At 43.4% G+C, this 20434-nt stretch overlaps 1 protein-coding gene across 1 annotated transcript in view; it reads right to left on the bottom strand.

Annotated features, from left to right (window-relative positions):
* The window catches only part of MYH15 (myosin heavy chain 15), a 44204-nt gene extending 32445 nt beyond the window's left edge, over positions 1-11759 (bottom strand). Inside the window, exons 1-10 of the mRNA XM_034060206.1 lie at positions 11653-11759; positions 10641-10744; positions 9997-10140; positions 8255-8411; positions 6652-6679; positions 5651-5744; positions 4241-4261; positions 3557-3649; positions 2223-2286; positions 2032-2130 (exon numbers count right to left, since the gene is read on the bottom strand). Coding sequence (XP_033916097.1) covers positions 2032-2130; positions 2223-2286; positions 3557-3649; positions 4241-4261; positions 5651-5744; positions 6652-6679; positions 8255-8411; positions 9997-10140; positions 10641-10744; positions 11653-11743 — 895 coding nt within the window. The 5' untranslated portion in view covers positions 11744-11759. The remainder of the gene's footprint in view (positions 1-2031; positions 2131-2222; positions 2287-3556; positions 3650-4240; positions 4262-5650; positions 5745-6651; positions 6680-8254; positions 8412-9996; positions 10141-10640; positions 10745-11652) is intronic.
* Positions 11760-20434: the final 8675 nt, after the last annotated feature.

Genomic DNA, 20434 nt, shown 5'->3' with positions numbered 1-20434 from the left:
ATTTTACTGCCCAGTCTGAAGAGCAAGATTTAGAGAAAACAGGAATGAAAAGAACATGGGAATATTGCATATGTATCTATTAAGCATGTTTTGAAGTATACTGAATCTCTAATTTCCCATAGAGCTCTTCACTTTGCCTTGCATGCCAGTAGGTGTAAAAATCTCATCTACGTGCAGAGGAGAAAAAGATTTTAGTATGGTCTAAGACAGGGACAATGGACATGGTTCCTCTATTTTATAACAGACTCATAAAACAGCATGTTCCAGGACTCCCTTCAGAAGAGACTTGGCTCTGGAGTAACAAAACTGAATATGGTTCTCTCTTTCTGTGCTGTTTCCTTTTCCTTCTCATCAAAACCCCCAAATGTGAAGCTCTTTTCTAGAAAGCTAGCTGGCTCCAAAACTACAGGGAGAGTCCTGCTTCCCTAAATGAACAGAAGGTTCCATCCACATTCAGCACATCAAGGGTTACTCTAGATTTCAATCTTTTCCATACATACACACATACCTACGTGTCTAAATATGTAGGTATGTGAATATGTATCTATCGTTGTATGTGTATATAAAATCAATTCTCTATATCTGTCTTTGCTATGTAGTCATTATGTTATGTTTATTTATCTACACCTATACTTATCTACCTTTATACTTGTATGGGTTTATATACAAACACATGTATTTTTCACCTACAAAACAGAAGGCCCCATTGATTTCAGCCTCTTCAAGAGCCTGCAGACATGCTCCTGTTGGCCAGAAAGGTGTGTGCTTGTAGAATATACAGACAGTTTATGAGAAAGGACATATTTTCCCAGCACAGGGATTCACATGGGAATCCAGTACAATGCTTCCTTGAAATCTTTCCCATAATTGTCATTAATTAGGCCACATAAAAGCTAAGAGGGTTAGGGACTTAACTGCACACTATCAGGATAATAAGACTTCAAAACCGATTATGATTGCTATGGCTTAGTAGGAGTTTAGTGGAGCAATAAAGTGACTCTTCAAGGTATTTTATGAAACGTGTTCCATCAAAGCACGAATTAAAGTCAGCAAACCACATCACTTAAATAACTATTGAAGGTTTTATTCAAAGCATTAGGAGATGGGAACAGAGAGCTGCTCTTCTCCAGCAGGTCTATGGTACTGCACTCAGCCAGGGGAAGCTTAAAAGGGGTAATCACCACATAATCATCAGCAGACAGCCTTACATATTCTCTCTTGCTACACAACATGCTAGGATGCCAGTTTTGGCACTTGAGGCAGAAAGAGGAAACTAGCTTTTCTTCATGAATGTGTGAAAAAACCTGGATCATTAAAGTGTTACCACCACAGATGCTTTTGGAGGTGTAGCATTTTCTGGATGTTCTGAGACCTTGGATCACACACCTTCAGCGTGACAGTTTTTTGCCTATAGAATGCTACCTATTGAAAGTCCTGAGTCTCCTATCAGAGAAGCATTTAGGTTGGAAAAAGTATATAAGAACATGGAGTCCAACTGTTACCCTAGCACTGCCAAGTCCATCACTAAACCATGCTCCTAAACACCACATCTACATGGTCTTATAAACACCTCCAGGGGTGGTGGCTCAACCACTTACCTGGGCAGCCTGTTCCAATGCTTGACAACCCTCTCAGTGAAGGAATTTTTCCTAATATCCAATCTAAACCTCCCCTGGCACAACCTGAGGTCATGTCCTTGTCCGATCACTTACTCCCTTGGAGAGAGACTGACACACACCTTGCTACAACCTCCTGTCAGGATGATGCAGAGAGCAATGAGGTCTCCCTCAGACCCTTTTTCTCCACACTGAGCTACACCACTTCCTTCACTACACTTCACTTTATAGGGTACCTGCATCTGTATATCACAGGGAATTGATCTCTCTTGCTGCCATTGGAACAGCATCTTTGAAAGAGTATATTTGAGGGTGGAAGTTCTGTTTCCTCAAGGAGATGCATTAAAGCCTTTCAGCTACTGTCTATTCAGCTGCAGACTGGTTCTTACAAGCTGTGGATCCATGTAATGCTTACCCAGTAACTCCGGTTTCTTCCCTGACAGGATCTGGTAGAAGATGTGATAGTCTCTTTCACCAGGCTGCTGGAAAATCACTCGGGATTTCTCCAGTAAATCTAGTTGCACAAATGAAAATGCAGTCAGTAAGGCCCTCCAAACTTTCAGATGAGCAATTGTATTCTTTAAAAGGAGAAAGTTTGCTGCTTACAGATCTCAATATCAGCAGATGACAACTTTCCTGTGGTTCCAAAATGGATTCGGATAAATTTACCCTAATTCAGACAGAAGAATATTCTAATTAGTGCATATGGTATACACAGAGGGAAACAAAGGATGCTGCTTGAAGGCAATCATTTGGCCCAAAGAATTGGCTTACGCTAACTCCTTGGTTTTGCGCAGGCAGATTTTCAATGAGAGATATCAAACAATGATACTACACTTTTCCAAGCCTAAATCTGTACATACAGCTATGTCATCAGCTTGTGGGGAAAGGATAACAGTGTACTTATCTGCCAGGGTAAGATATGGGAATGAACCTAGCTTGCAGTTTCATGATGCAGGTTTACTGTAATGCTGGACTCAGAGCAATAAGACACACAGGCTCCTTTTTTGACTTCTCATTTCCAGTCCTAACTTATATGCAAGTACTCACATCAGAAAGGTGCGGTGATTTTACTGTGCTCTGCCCATTAAATTTGCACATTCATGCCCCCAAACTCATAAAAAATGAGCAGTTTTCCTTTAACTTCCCATATTCAAACACATCGAATTTTAAAACAATTGATTTCCATTCCAGCTGACAAACTCCATACACAATTGTGTAGCTTTCCACAGATGCTTAAAAACTCTGACCCTCTGCACCCCTGGATCTGTTAGGGAAGCATGGGTTATAAACTCAGGCTGTCATCCTCATGCCATTCCTTTTGGACTTCTGAGCCAATGTTAACCAGATGCGGCAGAGGCAGAGCTCCTGAGGGGATGGCTCTCCTACAAGCCAAATGGAAATGAGGAGAACTCCAAGGTCATGTCAGCACTGGAGGACAAGCAGGGGCAGCTTACTCAGCCATGAAGGCAGACAGTATGAATCAAGGTAGGAGTACTGCTGCAGGTGTAAGTCTGCAGAGAGATGACATGTTGGAAGGGTCAGGGACTGTGGTATAATTTTACTTAGTGACAAAGTTGAGCTCTGATAGGGAGACAGAATCATTTAGGTTAATGGAAACCATGGTAGAAAATAAATACTACACAGCAGAGGCAGTCCTGGGGCCGATCTGCCATTGCTGTTCAAAGGACTTCATAAAGCTGGGCTTTGCTTGTCCCCTGATCAGGTACAGTTTAAACATTTACCCATGGTGGACATTTCTTTTTATCTTTCATTCTTCCTGTAGTTTTTTCCTGATGAAATCCTACTGTCCTATTCTTACACTGTGTGGAAATCCAACCATTTTAGTAGACAAAGGAAAAGCAATTTACAAAGGGATTATTCCAGAGGTGTTATTAGCTGGCCATTGTTGAAGAGGACACACGTTGTTCCGGACTTACAAAACGTGAGGAGTTGTCATTTCTCAGAGTTTTGGCGTTTCCAAAAGCTTCTAGGGCTGGGTTTGCTTGAATGATTTGATCCTCCAAGGTTCCCTAGAAATCAGGGTTGAAATACTATTGAGAAACCTGCAGGCCACAAACTCAGATGTCAATTGTAAGTCAGCCATGCGTTCACTTAGAGATGGAGCGGATTTAGCTCCACCATAGGGGTACAGTGTGAATGGCATAATAGCAAGACCGTCAGTCAATTATGGTTTAAAAGACCTCCAACATTTTGTTGCTCTCTACTGTTTTGCTTTGCAGATTTTGTATTTTATGCCATCTGCACACGAAAGAAATCACCATATCTTCCCATGTGCTGTGAGGCATGTGAGGACATCCAAGGGAATGTGTGTAGGAGAGGGGCTATTAAAGACAGTGACAAGCACTAAAATGCATTAGATTTGAAAGCACTCAGAGCTTGTAATATCTGAGGGTTTTGGAGATGAGAAAAGCATTAACTGTCACTGGCACAAACTTCATTTGGCTGAAGCACACTACTTTACTTCAGCTGCCTGGGCTTCAGGGATGCTTTGCTGGGGAACTGTGCAAAGTGAGACACTGAGGTTTATGACACAAACTGACAGAGCGAGCCCAGTCCCATTTTCAGGTGGAAAAGGTAAAACAGCAAAGCTGATGACTTACCCCAGTTTTGGTAGCTGGTTGCTGTCAAAACAGGAACACAACAGAGAGGAAAAAAATAGAGATAGAATGTGAGTACTAACATGAAGCACAGAACAAAAGATAAGGAGACAAGTATTAGCAAAGTTAGATGTCCCGTGGGCAACAACACCAGCAGGACTTATTGAAGCCTTCCTTCAAAAAGCACATGCAGCTCTGACTTCATGTTCACCATACATCACAAAATAGCCAAGTGCTGTTCCTAGCCAGGTTGTTGGTTTAACCCCTGCTCAAACCATCTACCTGATTTTGCTCTGGCAATGTTCCACAAGGAACCAAAAGGCTGACTAGCTGGGCAGAGAAAAGAAGCAGGTGCCAGTTGGCAAGAAGAAAAGGATGCAAACAGACCAGATTCAGATGATGCTGCACTTGAATTCTTGGATTATTTGGAAAAAAAAAAGAATTAAAAAAGAGGGTGATGATAATGCAAATAAAATGTGAACTGAGCAGATAAATTACATGGAATACCTTCCAACTGTAATATCTGTTCTTCGCACAATTGCTCCATGAGCACACAAGGTCTCAGACACCATTATGAGCCCTAACCTCATTGCATGCAGAAAGCTGGTTCTGGACCAGTCAATCATTTGTTAAGAGAGTCTTGTAGGCCTCAGGTGAATGTATATTAGATTCTAGTGATGAGAGTTATGCATACAGAACCCAAGCCTGGCTGAAATTTTGGCCAGCTCATAGGAACCAGTTAATTCACCACAAAAGAGCGATGAGCCTTCAAGTGCAATGAAGCTCATAGTTAATAAGCTCATAGCAACACAAGATGAAAAGCAGCATGAATACAGCATTCACTGTAACCTTAGAGAGCACTTATAAGCAGAACAGTACTTGCACTAAGAGAAATATAGGAAAGCTGATTGGAGAAAAATCTTTTGTCAAAACATTTCTTTTTGTGAACAAAAAAAGCTTTCGACAAAAGAGTTATTTTGATGAGAAATGATAATCCCAGTCCTTCTGAAGACTATTTTCCATGTGAAAAAAAATCACATTTCTTAATCTTCACAGTTCTACCATCTTTTGACCAGAATTAACATGAGCAGAAACATATTGAACACATGCAAAACCTAAAGCTCCTGGGAAAAAACAGTAGCAACAAGCAGCTGTTCAGAACCAGGGGTGGTTTTACTGCTGCATCTGGAGCTGGCAAGTTCAAGTGAGCATTGCCTTTCTACTTTCAGAACAGCATGCTCTCAGGAATGCCATTTGGAAGCATCAGTATCTATTCCCAGCAGTTTCTTTCCTTTATTGTGCCTACTGAGGTGTGTACATGGCCCAGCATTCAAGATGCAGAGTTGTGATGTTAGTTGTATGTAACACAAAACCCTTGGCAGTCTGAAATGAAACAGCTAGCAGCAGACTTACGTTCTTTTTACCAGGTTCACCCAGGGCTGCCACTGTGGCAAAGTACTGGATGACACGTTTTGTGTTGACAGTCTTGCCAGCACCGGATTCTCCGCTAAAGGAAGGAGGAAGATAACATAGGCACTGCTCAAACCGCTGTAACTCATCCTTTCACCCTCCTGTCCTGCCAGCTCCTCCCCTGAGAACTGTACACAGGCAGTTCTCAGTACCACTGACTGATTTCTGCTGCCTGTTGTTCGTCCATTTCACTGGTAATGGACATTTCCATTGAAATCCCATTTAAGTGACTGAACAAAGAGGCAAATGCCTATGACAGCAGCAACTAATCCTTAATGTGACTTAACGTCAGACATCTAGTACACTAAGCTTCCTTTGAGGGCATGAAGTTTTGTTATAAACACCCAGACTGAGGACCTGAGGTATACATATATGCAGCTCATGAGTTAGATAAGGTACAGAAAAGCTGCAGCTGATTTGCTGGCATTATCCACTAGCACACATGAACTGTGCAGAACTCTCCATCTTTCATGCTTGCCAGGAAATGACATGCCTGCTCTTTCCCACCTTGGTCATCTACCTCCCTTTAGATGTGTCTTAGCATTCTTAAACACAGCATTCTTAAACAATCAAGCACTCTTAAACATAGCAAAAGAAACCATGTTGAATAGGAGTCTTCTATGTATGAAGAGGACAGCCACAGCAAGACTAACCCTAGAAGAAGCTTCTTTAACTGCCTGCTGAGTTGTTTTCACACCTACTTGGAATGAGCACCAGGCAGGGGATCAGAAATGGGCCAGTCTCCATAAAACCCTTAGCTACTCCTTTCCCATGGGGTTCAAGACTGCCATCTGATTGCCAACTTGCCAGTTACTTGGCTTGGATCAAGTTAGGGGCAATGTAGCTGGGCTTTCAAGGGACAGCTTGTATTTTGGTAGGATTTTATTTCTTCTAAGTTTTTCACAGCAACAGAGTCTCAGATCAGTCACAAAAGAAGCACTTACGTGATCAGCATAGACTGATTCTCCCGATCTGTGGAAGGGAGAGAAAATATACAAACTTAGTAGGCTTATGAGGCTGTACCAATTGCTTATTATAATTGCAAATGGGTATCAGCTATTCCAAAATGAGTCCTTCAAGGACAGGAGAGAATCACACAAAGCAAAGATGGAAAGATAAACCCCAGCATCATCTAGTCTGACCTCCAGCAGTGCAAGTTCTAGCCCTGCCCCTGAATCCTCCTCTCATGTTTTGTTCAAGTCAGTATTAAAGACCTGTCAGTCAGTCATGTTCCTCCTGTGTCTGGGAAACTATAACAAAGAAAGTAATTTCCTGTCATCAAAATCTTCCTTTTCTTACTCCTGACTACGTCTTCTGCTCCTGCAGTATTAAAACACCTAAATACTAAACCCCAAGTAATTCTGCAGTTTGTTCACAGGCCATTCCTTACTAAGCATACGTATGCTTCTTCAGTTGGCCGTGTGCTTTATAGTTTTATGATGTCTCTGCTATTAATGGCCTAGCCAGAAATAAGCATTTATTAGGACACCTTGCAACCTTAATATATTATTAAGCAAGTTCAGCAAATGCTACATCATAGCCACTTTCCAAGCTGAAATTTAGGCTGTTGAGCCCAAATTTGTCTTTCCTTTTTTAATTATTCCAGTTAGCATGACAGAGTAACTGTAGGGCAGCCTGGCCATATCTCACCCTTACCTGATAAAAGAGCATCTCTTTACAGCCACACACACATCCCCTCTGCCCAGTGCTTTCTGTCCCTTCACAGCTGTGGCACTTCACATTTTATTAAAGCCAGGTTATAGCAGGATGTGTTCCTATCACATTCCCTTTGGGATTTACCCTGCTGCCTCGCAGGACCTGGTGTGAGCACATCACTGCTGCCCTCTGCTGATAAACTCCTTTATTTTTCCAGTAACTTGAAGGTCAGGGATAGAAAACTTCAAAGGAAAATCAAGGAAAATCTAGAGTTCATTGCCACAGGGTTGGTGCCCAGACCCTTGGCAGTCAGCGCAACACTGATCCTCAGCAAGTCCATACAAGTGATGTGGATTCCAGGTTGTATGGTCCTTGGACCAACCTGCACTAGTGGAAGGTGTCCCTGCCCATGGCATGGGGCTGGAACTGGATGAGCTTTAAGATCCCTTCCAACCCAAACCATTCTGTGATTCTGTGTGTGTGCAGCACCCCAGATAGCTGGCCTTCACTAATCTTTGCAAGTGTATGTGTTATAAGTGCTAGAATACTGAGCATAAACTGACAGTAAGTTTGGGAAAATACTCACTGGTGTTTGGGGCATGGCCCCATAGCTGTTACAAACGGATTTACCTAGTTCAGACACCTAAATTGCTTCACCTTGCAGATAATTTATATGGCAGAGTTCACTGTTAGCAAAACTGCACAGGGACAGTCAGGGGAGCTTAAAGTTATATATATATATATATATATATATATATAACAGTATATAGACATATTATATATGTGCACATTTGTTGGACGCTGCAAAAGCTCTCACAAACTTCCATCCAGTACCAGAGATGTCAACTAAATGAAACAAACCCAAAATTGAACTCAAAGAGTGCCACTTACTGCGCAGCATGTCGTGGTATGCGTTATCAGCAATGGAGAAGATGTGGGGAGGAGCCTCTGTGCGCCTCTTGCCTTTGTATGCAGCGACCACCTCTGACTTGTAGACAGGCAACCACTTGTAAGGATTTATTGTCACACAGAATAAACCGGAATAGGTCTAGAGAGGAACACAAGATAAAAGTAACAAATACTGCTCACAGAATAAGAAACAATCTCTTAGTTAACCAAGGAGGACCTGGAGTTGCCAGCTTCTGATTGGAGTCTGAACTCTGAATTGAATTTCAGCCTTTGATCTGAATTTCTAAAGCTACTGGTCTGCTAAGGGACTTCTTACTGGCAATTGGTATCAAAACTACAGATATTAAACAGCTTTCTAAAGAGGAAAAGGTATTTTCAAGATAACAAGCAGAAACAGAAACAACCCCTTCATCAAAACAAAGGACCATCAAAGAGACCTGTGTCTGATTTTCTGCCTTGCTAGCCCCCAAGAGTTGTTTCCTCTTGAAAACAGCCATTACAGAGAAAAGTTACAGCTTTCCTGTTGAACTCCATTATTAGGAGGAGAATCTCCCATGATGGATTCCATGTGAGCACTCTGGGGCAATATCTGGTGGGTGTTCAAAAAGAAAACAACTTCATGGTGTTATTCTACCAAAGCTATAGAGCTTTTCCCAGCTTTTGAAGAAAAACAGTTGGTAAAAATCTATATTCATTTGCTCTTTGGGCTATCTATATCAGCTAGCTGGGGCCTGGTCATTCTGAGGGAGAATGAGTTTTCAGTTGTAACCCCAGTTATTACATGGGTATAAGCACTATGTGCACACAGAATGATGAGCTCAATCGAGTCTCAGGTGAAATCCAGGTATCTTCCTCTAAGAATAGCATTAGGACCTGCTTTCAGAATGGTCTTATTTTCTACAAGGAAAAGAAAAACCCCAACCAGTAAATGGATTAAGGCAAGATGCCCAATTTAATTTTCTACCTATAGTGATCCGCAAGCACAGCAGTACTCTAGGCCATACTTGTCCATAGAGGGGCTATTAGAGGAATGCAGAAAATGTTTAACCATCAGAATTTACATGCAGGAAAGTTGGATTCACTCCTTTGATGAACACCAAAAGCCAGAACAAGGATTGGCTAGAAAACCCTATAGATTCCCCTAACTGATTTCAGACACAACAGAATGATGCAAACTGAGAGCAAAAGTTTGGCCTCATGAAATTAGATGTTATTGAAGCTTGTTTTGGTGCTGACAGAAATTATGTTAATGATGTCATGGGGAAGATACAGAGCAAGGGAAAATGCCAGAGTGAAACAAGACGGATGTCAGCACTGAAAATGAAGGGAATAAAATTACTGAACTAAAGATAGGCTCATACTTTAAAGAAGTTATGTGTGTGCTCTAAGCTTGAGGCATTGTTTCTTAACAAAGAAATCTCCATGGCTGGTGTTGGCATGGATTAATATTAGGAGAGTAAAAATAAACTAAGCCTCTCCAATGCCTTGACTGTTGGAAATCTGTCCCATGACATCCCCCTTGTAAGCAAGCAAGAAAAACAAAGAACTCGGCACCAGCTTATTCATTGTTTTGTCTGTATTCAGGCACAAGCCAGCTCCAAGCAACTTGTTTCATGAAAGGATGAGCAAGACCTCAGTTTTGTGACTTACTGAAGCTGTAAACTGAAAGTGAAGAACACAACAACGTGTTAAAATGTGAAGTCTGCTCTTGCAATGAACCTTACATAGATCATCCAGTTGCGGTAGCGCTTCCTCAGATTGTACAATACAGATGCTTCGTTCAGATGGGTCAGCATAGCCATGTCCTCAATCATGTCAAATTTGGGAGGGTTCATGGACTGCACGTCATCTTCTTTTATAGTCAGGGTCTGCAAAAACAAAGGAGTACAGCCACACTGGAAAACACGGGGATTTTCTGTTGCTTCATACACCTTAGAGGAGAATATGTTGGGTTTTCCCCCACAGAAGGAAGTCCTTTAGCTCAAACCCAGCCCGTGAATGTAACACTGTTATCAGAACAGGGAAAGGCCAAGATGATAAAAGCAAGGAGGATGGTGGTATGGCTGCAAAAGGGGACATGGAATTTAGCTACAGCTTGGGCTTCTATCCCTGGGGCCAAGCCAGAACTACAGCTGGTTGCTCTGCTCACAGACCTTCTGCTGCTGTGCAGTGGCTGATGCATGTTTACCCCCCACCACACTGCTGCTTTAACCTTGGTGGATTTTCAAGTGTCATTCTGATATGGCATCAGCTACAGGGGCTTCCCTTTCATGCAACAGGCAACTGAGCTTCAAGCAGGACAGCTAATATCTGGAGCTTGCTGCTCCAGCCTGGTTAGACACAGATCAGACAAAACCAGCTCTTGTACCCTTCCATCTTCTGTCTGCACAGTCACTTTTCCACCACTGGTTTCTGTAATTTCACCTTCAACATAAGCTTTCTTGTCATCTGGAACCCAACATTTCTTCTTCCCTGTAAAGTTAAGGAGACGGAGGTTTCACAGCCTTGCATCGAACAGTAACACCGTGCCTACCTAAGTGGGACTGTGGGGTTACTTTTCTGCACGAGCAACACAAAACCTCTGTGTTAGGGAGCTGCTTGTCCAAGCAGGAGGTGTAGGGCTCCCAAATGTTCTCTGCCCTTTGAAATTGCCACTTGCTTTCCTCTAGATCCTTCCAGCACAAGGTGTCAAAATATTTCATCAGTGCTGGCTAATCCTCAGCCTCCACGGGAAATCCATAATCACCATCACCAATGTGCAGATGGAGGAACTGAGATCCAAGCCCAAATTAAGGCGTTTGCTAAAAAGTCACACAGAAAATGGAGATCTGAGTGAGGAATTCAGCCCACGCTATTTGCCTGCCAGCCATCAGATTTACCCTTATTCCTGCATATTCTGCAGAGGTTTGCCTTGGAAAGCAGAAATCTTGGTAACTCACACTGAGTTATGTATGTGGCTTTTTAGAATGTGGAGTAGCTGCACTATGCTTCAGATCTTTAGTTACAGCAACTATTCTGAGTAGCAAAATGCTGTGGTTATTGCTGTATATATACTTACTACTACACCTTAGGGCACATATAAATCCTCACTTTAGCAGATCAGTACAAATACACCTTGCTTCTAAAAGTAGTTGACTAATTACTTACCATAAACTGATAGATTATTTCTATTCATTACTACCTGGGGCTTTTTAATCACTTTGCAGAGTAAGGAAACCAGAACATGGTTGAACCAGTTACCTCAAACAAGCAGAGGCAGCACAGCAAGGACAACAGAGGCTTTGCATCCTGCTTTGGTCTGCACTCCCAGACCTACGCTAGGATGAAACCCTTATCCCCTTTAACCAGCCACTGGCAGCATAAAGGGTACCACAACTCACCATCAAAGGCAACAGTCTGCGCCATCATCAGCTCCTTCTCACTCTTCCGGAGGTAGGGAGCAGCCTCCCCGAATTCCGACATGTCCATCATCTTGGCAAGGGTTCAGTGTGGCACAGCTCAAAGAGGGAAAAGAAAAGGAGCTGGTCTGCCAAAGAAAGGGACAAAATAAACCTCTTTCATGGCAATTGGTGGCAACACAAAACAGTGCAATGGGGCAGGTGGCTGATGATTAATTTGAAACACAGATACCTAATAGAGATTTGGGGCTACGCTACACCCTTAGTTAAATCCTTCTCTGGCTCAGCTTATTTGAAGCCAGACAGAGCCTGTGTAGTTCAAAACATTGACATGGGTCACAGTTATCTTCACCAAGAGAGTTTAATCTCTCCCTTGTGGCACAAATGGTGCTTAAGAGCAGGAGGGACCATTTGAAGCTGTGATTTTAAAAACCACTTAGCAGGGGCCTGTTCTGGCCCTTTATCTCTCTGGGGCCATGCTGCTGGGCCACTTCAAGCACAGTCTCAGCAAGCATTTTCTGGGAATCGTGGAGCAAGGCTTCACTGCTGCAAACAGAACTGCTGCAAGGGTGTGAGCTACACCCTGGATGTGGCTCCAGGGATGTATGCCCACGCTCCTGCTGGAGAGAGCTGGAAACAGCTCTGCTACCTGCAGCACACTCCTCTGCTTCCATGAATTAGCACATTAGCCAAACCAGGACTGACACAGCTTGGTGCAGCTTCCCAAGCTGCTGGTACCTCCAAATTCAGCAGCTTGGGTATCCCCCTGCAGCAAGGCATGGCAGAGAGCAAGTGTATCTGGCAATATTGATGTAAGGGCTTCATCTTTCTTTTAGATTGATTAGTCCAGCTTAAAACCTACACTTGTTTTCTCAAATGACAAGGCCATGGTGTTTAGGAGCCTTTTACCATGAGAGGACAGGGAACATGGGTGTAAAAGTGAGACCAGTTTGCTGGGCTTGTATGGCCAAGTAATTAATTTGACTGTGTAGTCTGTCAAGTGATCATACAGGTATGTTTTTACTTATATATTATTCTATATACATGCACATATAAATATTTACACAGAGCTATGTAAAATACTCAGGGTGCTGTCCAGAGAACACACAAGAAGAGTTCCACCACTAAAATGTACACACAAGAGTTTCAGATCTGTTTGCTTTACAGTCGAGACACCATTTGATTGCTATTTGAAGTTTTAGAAGTGACCCTTAGATACAGCCTCTTCCCTTATTTCATTTGCTGTGCAGTATCCAGAGCAGCTGGAGGAATTTTCAAGGGCCTTATCAAGGCAGACACTGTAGTCTTTCAAAGTCTAACTCCATTTCTTTCTAACAAAATCCTGGTAGGGATAAACTCTCTTCATCAGCCCAGGCAGTTCTGTTGAGGGGTTTTTTCCAACACATTTCTTCTTTGGGAATGCAAAGCCCTAAGACAGCAGAACTGCCAAACATTTTACATCCAGCCCTCTCCCACAATACAAGCTTGAGACCTTCTGTATTGCTGCTGTACAGCAAAAACGTTCTTCCTCACTCGCAGCCTTAACTTTTCACCTTTTCTAAAGATCTGGGACCTACATAAGCACAACTGCTGCCAATTATTGTAACATCATCTGAGAGGGCCAAAGTTCCCAGCGGAAGGCACAGCTAGAAGCTAGCATGGCAATGCTTTCCGGTGGGGAGTGCGTCTTGGCTCTACCGGAGCAATGGAATTACATCAGTTCATACATTTAAGCAGAAAAGCGTTAGAACATGTAAATGCCATTTCACATTAAACATGCCAATGCCATAGGAGCCACTCCAGAGTTAATCTCTAGGACTCGGGACAGATTCTCACAAGTCCTGATACACACTAAAGTGCTCTAAGCTGCTCTGTTGAACCTAGCTCCATTTGCAGACCTCTTAGGGACAGTTACTCAGCTATCACCTTCTTATCTCTTCTCCCACATATACTGAGGAGTAAGTGATGGTGTAAAGCAACACTATGGCAGCTGGGAGAGAAACCGTTTATCTTCAGCCAGCCTCATGTGTTTGGAGTTATGACAGAGGTCAGGGCCCAGGTAGCGCATCCCTCGTGGGTGCAGAGAACTCAGTGGGTCAAATCAATTGCCAGGTAAGAGAAATTGGACAGGTTTAGTTTATGGTCATAGTATTATTTTTAAAAGGCAGTGTGATAGGGAAAAACAAGACAGAGCAAAGACATTTACTTTCCTTTCAGTCTGTTCTAGCTCACAAGAAGAGGCAGCCCTTGTATATGACCATTAGAAGATCCTTGAAAACACAGACTCCTTGCAGAAAGCCACTACTATTACACAAAGTTGAGTGGCATTCCCAGGACCAGCAATGATTTGGTGGTGCATTCAGACTTGGAAAGGAAGCTCCTTGTCTTTCTTTACTTGGGCTGTTTTAAGAGCTACTGTAGTGCTAAGGGCTCATCTGCAATAGCAGCACCAGCAGGCATCGCCTGTCTTCAAAAAGGATCCTGGTAGCTCTCCAAGGGTTGTAACTCAGGTTGGATGAAAGAACTCCTTGGACCAGTGAACTGCTTTAAATTGCAAAGTGCATAAGTCATCACCTCTTGCAGATGACAGAGAAGGCAGAAAACATGATTTGCAGGTATTGGCTAATCAAGTACACCCAGATGCATAATTACAGGGGACCTGACACTTGCCTGAGCGGTTATTCTGTCTGGCTAAATGAATGCACTAATGTTAGAGAGGAAACATGTATTTGCTATCCTAGCATTCAAGCAGCATCCTAGGGTGAGTAGCATAAATCATATGTTTAGTGATATTACTGCTAAAGCCTTAAGCCACATGAAAACTTTAGTCACATCAAAGCCACGGTACAGTGTTAGAGCACAGCTGGCCACCCGCATTTAGAAGTGAGAGAGGTTGGTACTCACCCTGGAGAGCACACAGAAAGTGTCAGGGCTCTGCCTGGTCCAGACTTTATATGCCCCTATCTCAAGGTCACTGGTGATAACTGTTTAAAGGCATCTGCAGTTTTCCTCCATGCCTATATTTGTCAGCCGGATCCGGGGTGAGAAGACAATGCCTGGGGAGGGGACATGTGCGGCTGTGCCCTGGTGAGGGGGGCAGGAATGTCAGTGGGGAGCAGCACACTCCTTGCCACTCCATTCCTGCTCCATGACTTCATGGAAGAAGCTTTTCCTGCTTCTGTGTTTTCACAGGGGCAAGTGTTGCTTTTCCGAGGGCCTTAGAACTGAATTACCGTGGGCCTGGGGGGGTTGAGTGGAAAGTCATGCTCTCAGATATAACTCCCCTAGAATCTGAAATTCAAAGCTTCTTGCACAAGGGGCAAGTGGTTGTAAAGGGAATTTGGTTCTCTGAGCCAAACTGCCTTCAAGCAACAAAGCTAGGATGTGGGTTCTCACAGCCCAGTCAAGCGCTTTAAATCCCTTCCTGGGCCCCAGCGGTTTAAAAGCCAGACCTATGGGCTTAGGTTTGGGATACACAGGTATTCCCCAGTTCATGAACAGCAGGATGGTGAATAAATTAAACATATTGATTCTGCCTGGAAAGTGAATCACAGATAATGAACAAAGGAGGCATCAATTTTAGTGACTGCTTTGCTTCAGGAAACTCATTTATGAGACTGAGTTTAGGCAATGTCTGGCCTTGTGATTGTGAACTCATTTTTCTTGTAAAACCAGCTCCATAAGTAACTCAGGTCTCATTTCACTTCAACCCATAAATAGCCAAACAACTGACATGTGAAGATTGATTTGCTTTCACCACCATGGGTATATATAGGTTCCCTTCAGTTCTAGCATAAACTGAATATAAAAGCACAAGGAAAAATAAATATTGTGGATAATGTTTGTTAGCCACAAAGGAGACCAGTCCATCAGGGCTTTAGAAAGCTCAATTCCAAGGAAGAAAAGGGAGGCAAGGAGGGAGCTTACCCACAGCTTCACTGAATTCTTTGATGCCCACAAGAACAAATGGTTTGGTTTGTGATCAGGCAAGAAGAAAAACGTTTGTGTATTGAGTCTGCTATTTTTGGAGTTGTTTTCCTGATGACTGGACAGTGACAGGTTGCACAGACAAAGCGGGTTTGTAAGAAGCAGAGCAATATATGGGGGCAGATTGATGTGGCAGGTCTGAGGACCTGGGTGCTTTAGCAACCTGGTATTTTTGGCATTTGGGGAATGTAACCAAGAGACAAAGAATCACTGCTGCTTTATCAGAGACACGCACATCTCAAGGCAGGCTTAAGTTGAGGAGAGGGACCTCTGCTAGAGCTGGGGGTGAAGCTTTCAGTCCTAATCTGGATACATCTGTGAAAGTAGCATGCACTTGAATTGAAGATGAGTGGTGTTTGAACACCTGTTGTGCTCTTCTCCCTTGGTTCCTTAAGCCAGAATCACTTCCCACCCTTCCCAGCATGCTCCTTTGGAGGTGCTCTGTGCCCCAGAACATGCACGTATGTTGATACAGAATCTAACTCATCACCTTTCTGCTTTCTATCTGGCAAAATAGAAAACAGAGCTAGTGATCTCAGGCTCCTCGGGTGAATGATGAGTGATGGTGAAACGCTCAAGCAGACACTCCTGATTTGAAGCAAGGTAAATTGCATGCATCACCAAGATTTATAGATGCTGCTAATCTGATGCTAAGACCAAGAATACAGTTATTTCAGTGCCACGAGGATATAGCACACTGATAGCCCTCTTCCTGCTGCTCTCTCACACTGCCAGGAGCTTTATTTCCAAACACAATATTCCTATTATCATCTACTTTGCTTAGAAGAAGGCATCTTTGTACAAATATGCTGCTATCACATTTTTCCTGTTCTGTGAATATTCAGCTTTCATCAGTCCTTTCTGAACACCACAATCTCACTCCCACGCCTCCCTTTTCTTTTTTGGGGCTGCAAACAACTGTTTCAGAGCTGATGCCAATGCAATTTCAGTGCCGGTGTCACTTAGAAAGGGACACAACCAGCACTGGTTCAAACACGATCAATCTGGTTTTCCTTGCTAGCCTGATGTGAATGGCTGCTGCACACGTTATCCTTGCCTTTCTGGAGTTTATCTGCTTTCTGTTAATGTGAACTGAAATTTGCAGCACATTTCCCCTAGATTAAGTTTGTGACACTGACAACTAAAGACATTTGTCTCTCACAAGGGCTACTTTTAGAAAGGTTAATGCCGGTCACTGTTTCTAGGGAAACAAGGGACTTCGATAAGAAGCCCTTGTGAGCAACCTATTTTTAATAACATTACATATTGGAAAGGAATGCAATAACGTTTATCATCTCGAGACACAGATAGTGTCAATATTGTGGTCTTATATAGAAAATTTGGCATCTGGGATCTGTAAAAGCCCAGTTATGAACCCCCTCTATTTTCTTTGAAAGAAGATTGACCAGCCAGCTGTGCTTTGACAAAAGCCAGCCTTTAGACTAGTCCTAATAAAATGTGTGCTGCAATAACCTGGCACTCATGAAAAGCAAGAGCAACAACATAAAAGGATGCTAGTTCAAGATATAGGTGCTTGGAGAAAGCATCTTCTGAGTCAGGATCCTTTGGACTGCTTTATAAGCAAGCAGACAGACTATCCCTCCATGAGTGCATCTAAAGAGATTGAGAGCCTATTATTTACGTTGGGGTGGTGGTTGTTTGTTTTTGATCACTGGTCCATGCTGCTATTGCAGTCTCCATTTAAAGGAGAAATGGGAAAGAGCCGAAATGATCTAGTCAGATGCTTTTTGAAAGAGAAAGGCTATCCATATGGGAATAGTTTCAGCAGAAGAAAAATGTGAACATCATACCCAGCAGCAAACCTGGGGCCATTCTGTACGAGGGGATGTATTTTCTCTTGTGAAGAATTACGGTTTAATTCTTCAAGCCTTTGAGGCCCCAAAGAGAAAGTGGAGGGGGAGAGAAGCTCAGCTTTAAAAATAGTTGTACTCTGCTACATCTCTAAAGGCTAGGAAAACTGGCACTGAACAGTATGTTTAAAGTGTGTTTATGACAGCTTGACTCCCATTATTAGGAGTGGGGATTTTCAGGTTTCTGCAAGCTGTTGTGCTCCCCCTGCTGCAGTGCACAGGCCAGGCAGTGGACACAACCTGAAGAGGCAGCAGGGGGGGAGCTTGTGCTCACACTCCTTTCTGAATCATCGTTTTAGTTTCCTCCAACTAATTCTTTGCTGGTAGTAACCATGTGGTGGGGTAGTATAAAGGAAGTTTAAATTTCCCTTTGGAAAGCATCTTGTCTCATTCAGGCATGCCTGGGGAAATAATTTCTAAGTCATCAGAAACGTTTTAAGTGCCTTTTAAGCCACCGAAATCCATGATCTACTGCTATCAGCATGCAGACCCCTGAAACTGAATACCACTTCCCACTTTGAACAGCTTAGAATCCCCAGTGACCGTGGAGAATTAACACACAAACCCACAAGAGGCAAGTAGCCAATGCCATGAGCTTGGTAGCGCAGAGCAGCATCCATCCCTGGGCCAGCCGGCCCTCACCTCTCATCCTGTGCCAAGTGCTGAGCTCCGGGCTGCATCGGCACGCTCCCCTCCTAACCCAGGCTAGGATAATAAACATTTCAGAGCTGTCACTGCTGCCTCTCCCCTGCTGACATTTGATCATTACGGTATCTTAAGAACGCTTAAATAGGTCAGGGTTTTAACGGGAGAGCTCGGCTTCTGGGAGCAAGACTGACAGGGCTTCGAGAGCAGATTAGCAGCGCTGATAAATCAATCTCAAACTGACTCACAACCCTAAGCAAAGTAGGAGGGTGAAAACACTAAAAAGTGAGCCTATCCAAATAAATGGCCTCGGCTCTTCCCGTCTGGAGATGTACCAGAAAAGAGAAAGGAGGTTTTTGTCATGTGCCTTCTCTCCCTAAAAGCTGATGTTCCTCCATCCCATCTTCAGTCTGAAAAGACTGAGAAACCTTCAGTCTCTGATAACCCTGAGCATCGCTCCGTGCCTGTCAGGTCAGACAGTATGAAATAGCATGTTTTCAGAATTGCTGTGTGTTATTTTCCCAACTCTCACCTATCTTAATGGCCACTAACGAGTTTTGGCTTCCCACCACCACCACTTTAAACAGCCCTGCATTATCCATAATCGCTGCGGGACGGCAGGGAGTTAAAAGCCCTAATCATGTATGTAAGTAGTTCAGGTTAGTCTTTTCAGTACTCATCAAGCAAGCATTTATTTGCACAGCACGTCATTAGAGTTACTGTAGCCCATTCACCCATTCTAGTATGCCTTTCTGAAGCCAACAGTCAGAAATCCTTCAGCCTTGATCAATGCAGGGGGGAATAACAATTTAAAAGAATAATCCATAAATGTCTCTCTAGGGTTTGTATTACACAGGCTGGCTTCAAAACCAAGGTACTTCATTACCTCTGCTTCAGCCTTTAACTATGATGCATGCTCTCTGCTCAAGCAGCCAGAAAACCACATTTCCATTTCAATAGGCAGCGCTGCTCTGAAACACTCCTAGGTCTTCAGACACAACATATTCTAGCTCACAGTGCCAAGCTCCTGCAAGACAACTTGCCTTTCTTTGCCTGCTTTCCATTTCATCCTCAAGGATTCACTGCCTGCCTTTCAGGTATGGGCAGAGGTGGTCCTGTCCTGGCTGATCGCCTGGGTTTGCTGCTATGGAGGTTTGGTTTCCCTAGGAGGCGAGGGAGAAAGGAAGGAAAACATTAATGCCTTTTTAGACACAAGCAATTTTCCAGCTTCTTTTTTCCTTATAACTCAACTTTCTGTCAAGGATCTGCATTTCCCTTATGCCAGCTACAGACTACACTGAAAAATGCAGCGACAGTTTAATGGGTGAAATAATTACCAGGGGGGATATTGTATTAACATTGCAAGTGCTGACAGATTAAACCCAATGTGATTGGCATGTCACTATATAGCAAGAAGGTACTGAAGGAAGTAAACTGTGAGGCTTTCAGCATTTACATTCTATCAGCCAAGACAAGAGCTGGTTGCTTCCTCCAGGAAGCTCAGGCAGTAAAGCTCCTTGACAAAATAAGGCCAGTTTCTAAAGAAAATCAGTTTCCAGAGGCATTATTTTCTGCCACAAGCTTGGAAAAGCACAGGTCTGTGCTTCTCATCAGTCAAATTTAAACACTTCCAAACATGGACATGACATCCTTCTCTCGGGCAGCAACGTTCGGCAGCAACTGGTGGTGTATGCATCTAAGTATACATACACACACACGCATATATATTTATGTCTGTGTGTATATCTAAACATAAATACACACACATATATAGATTTGTAAGTGTGAAAACAAGTTTATTTTCTAAGCTCTCCCCTCCCAGCTATGATGCTCCACACTTAGAGCTTAATACAACATAAAAGCTTTTCCCCTTGGAGACCTGCTGAATAGATGGGTAGCAGCTGAACCATGGTAGCCTCTATCACTGCTGTTTTCCCCACTTCACCAGCCTCCTGCTACCCAGGCTCAGCACCAGTGAGACAGAGGCTGACGCTAGAGCTGAAATCCTGGCACCAGCAAAGCCCCCGCAGCACTTTAGACTCAGCCTCCTTTTTGCACAGGGCATTTCAGCAGTGCTGGAGGAGCACATCTTGTCTAAGCATAGATTAGGTTCTGAAAAAGCACAGCAGGGTGAGATCAGCAAGGCAGGGAGCTGCAGCACACTGGGCTGATGCAAAGTCCCACTACTTCAGTGCTGTTTGGGAAGAGCAGAGGTGTGGGAGTTACAAGAGAGAGGGTCAGGGAGGTGACAGTGAGAGAAA

Source organism: Melopsittacus undulatus, chromosome 2, assembly GCF_012275295.1.
Source record: "Melopsittacus undulatus isolate bMelUnd1 chromosome 2, bMelUnd1.mat.Z, whole genome shotgun sequence".
Lineage (NCBI taxonomy): Eukaryota > Metazoa > Chordata > Aves > Psittaciformes > Psittaculidae > Melopsittacus > Melopsittacus undulatus.
Note: the sequence above shows the minus strand (reverse complement) of the source record. Positions and strands in the feature narration are given on the sequence as shown.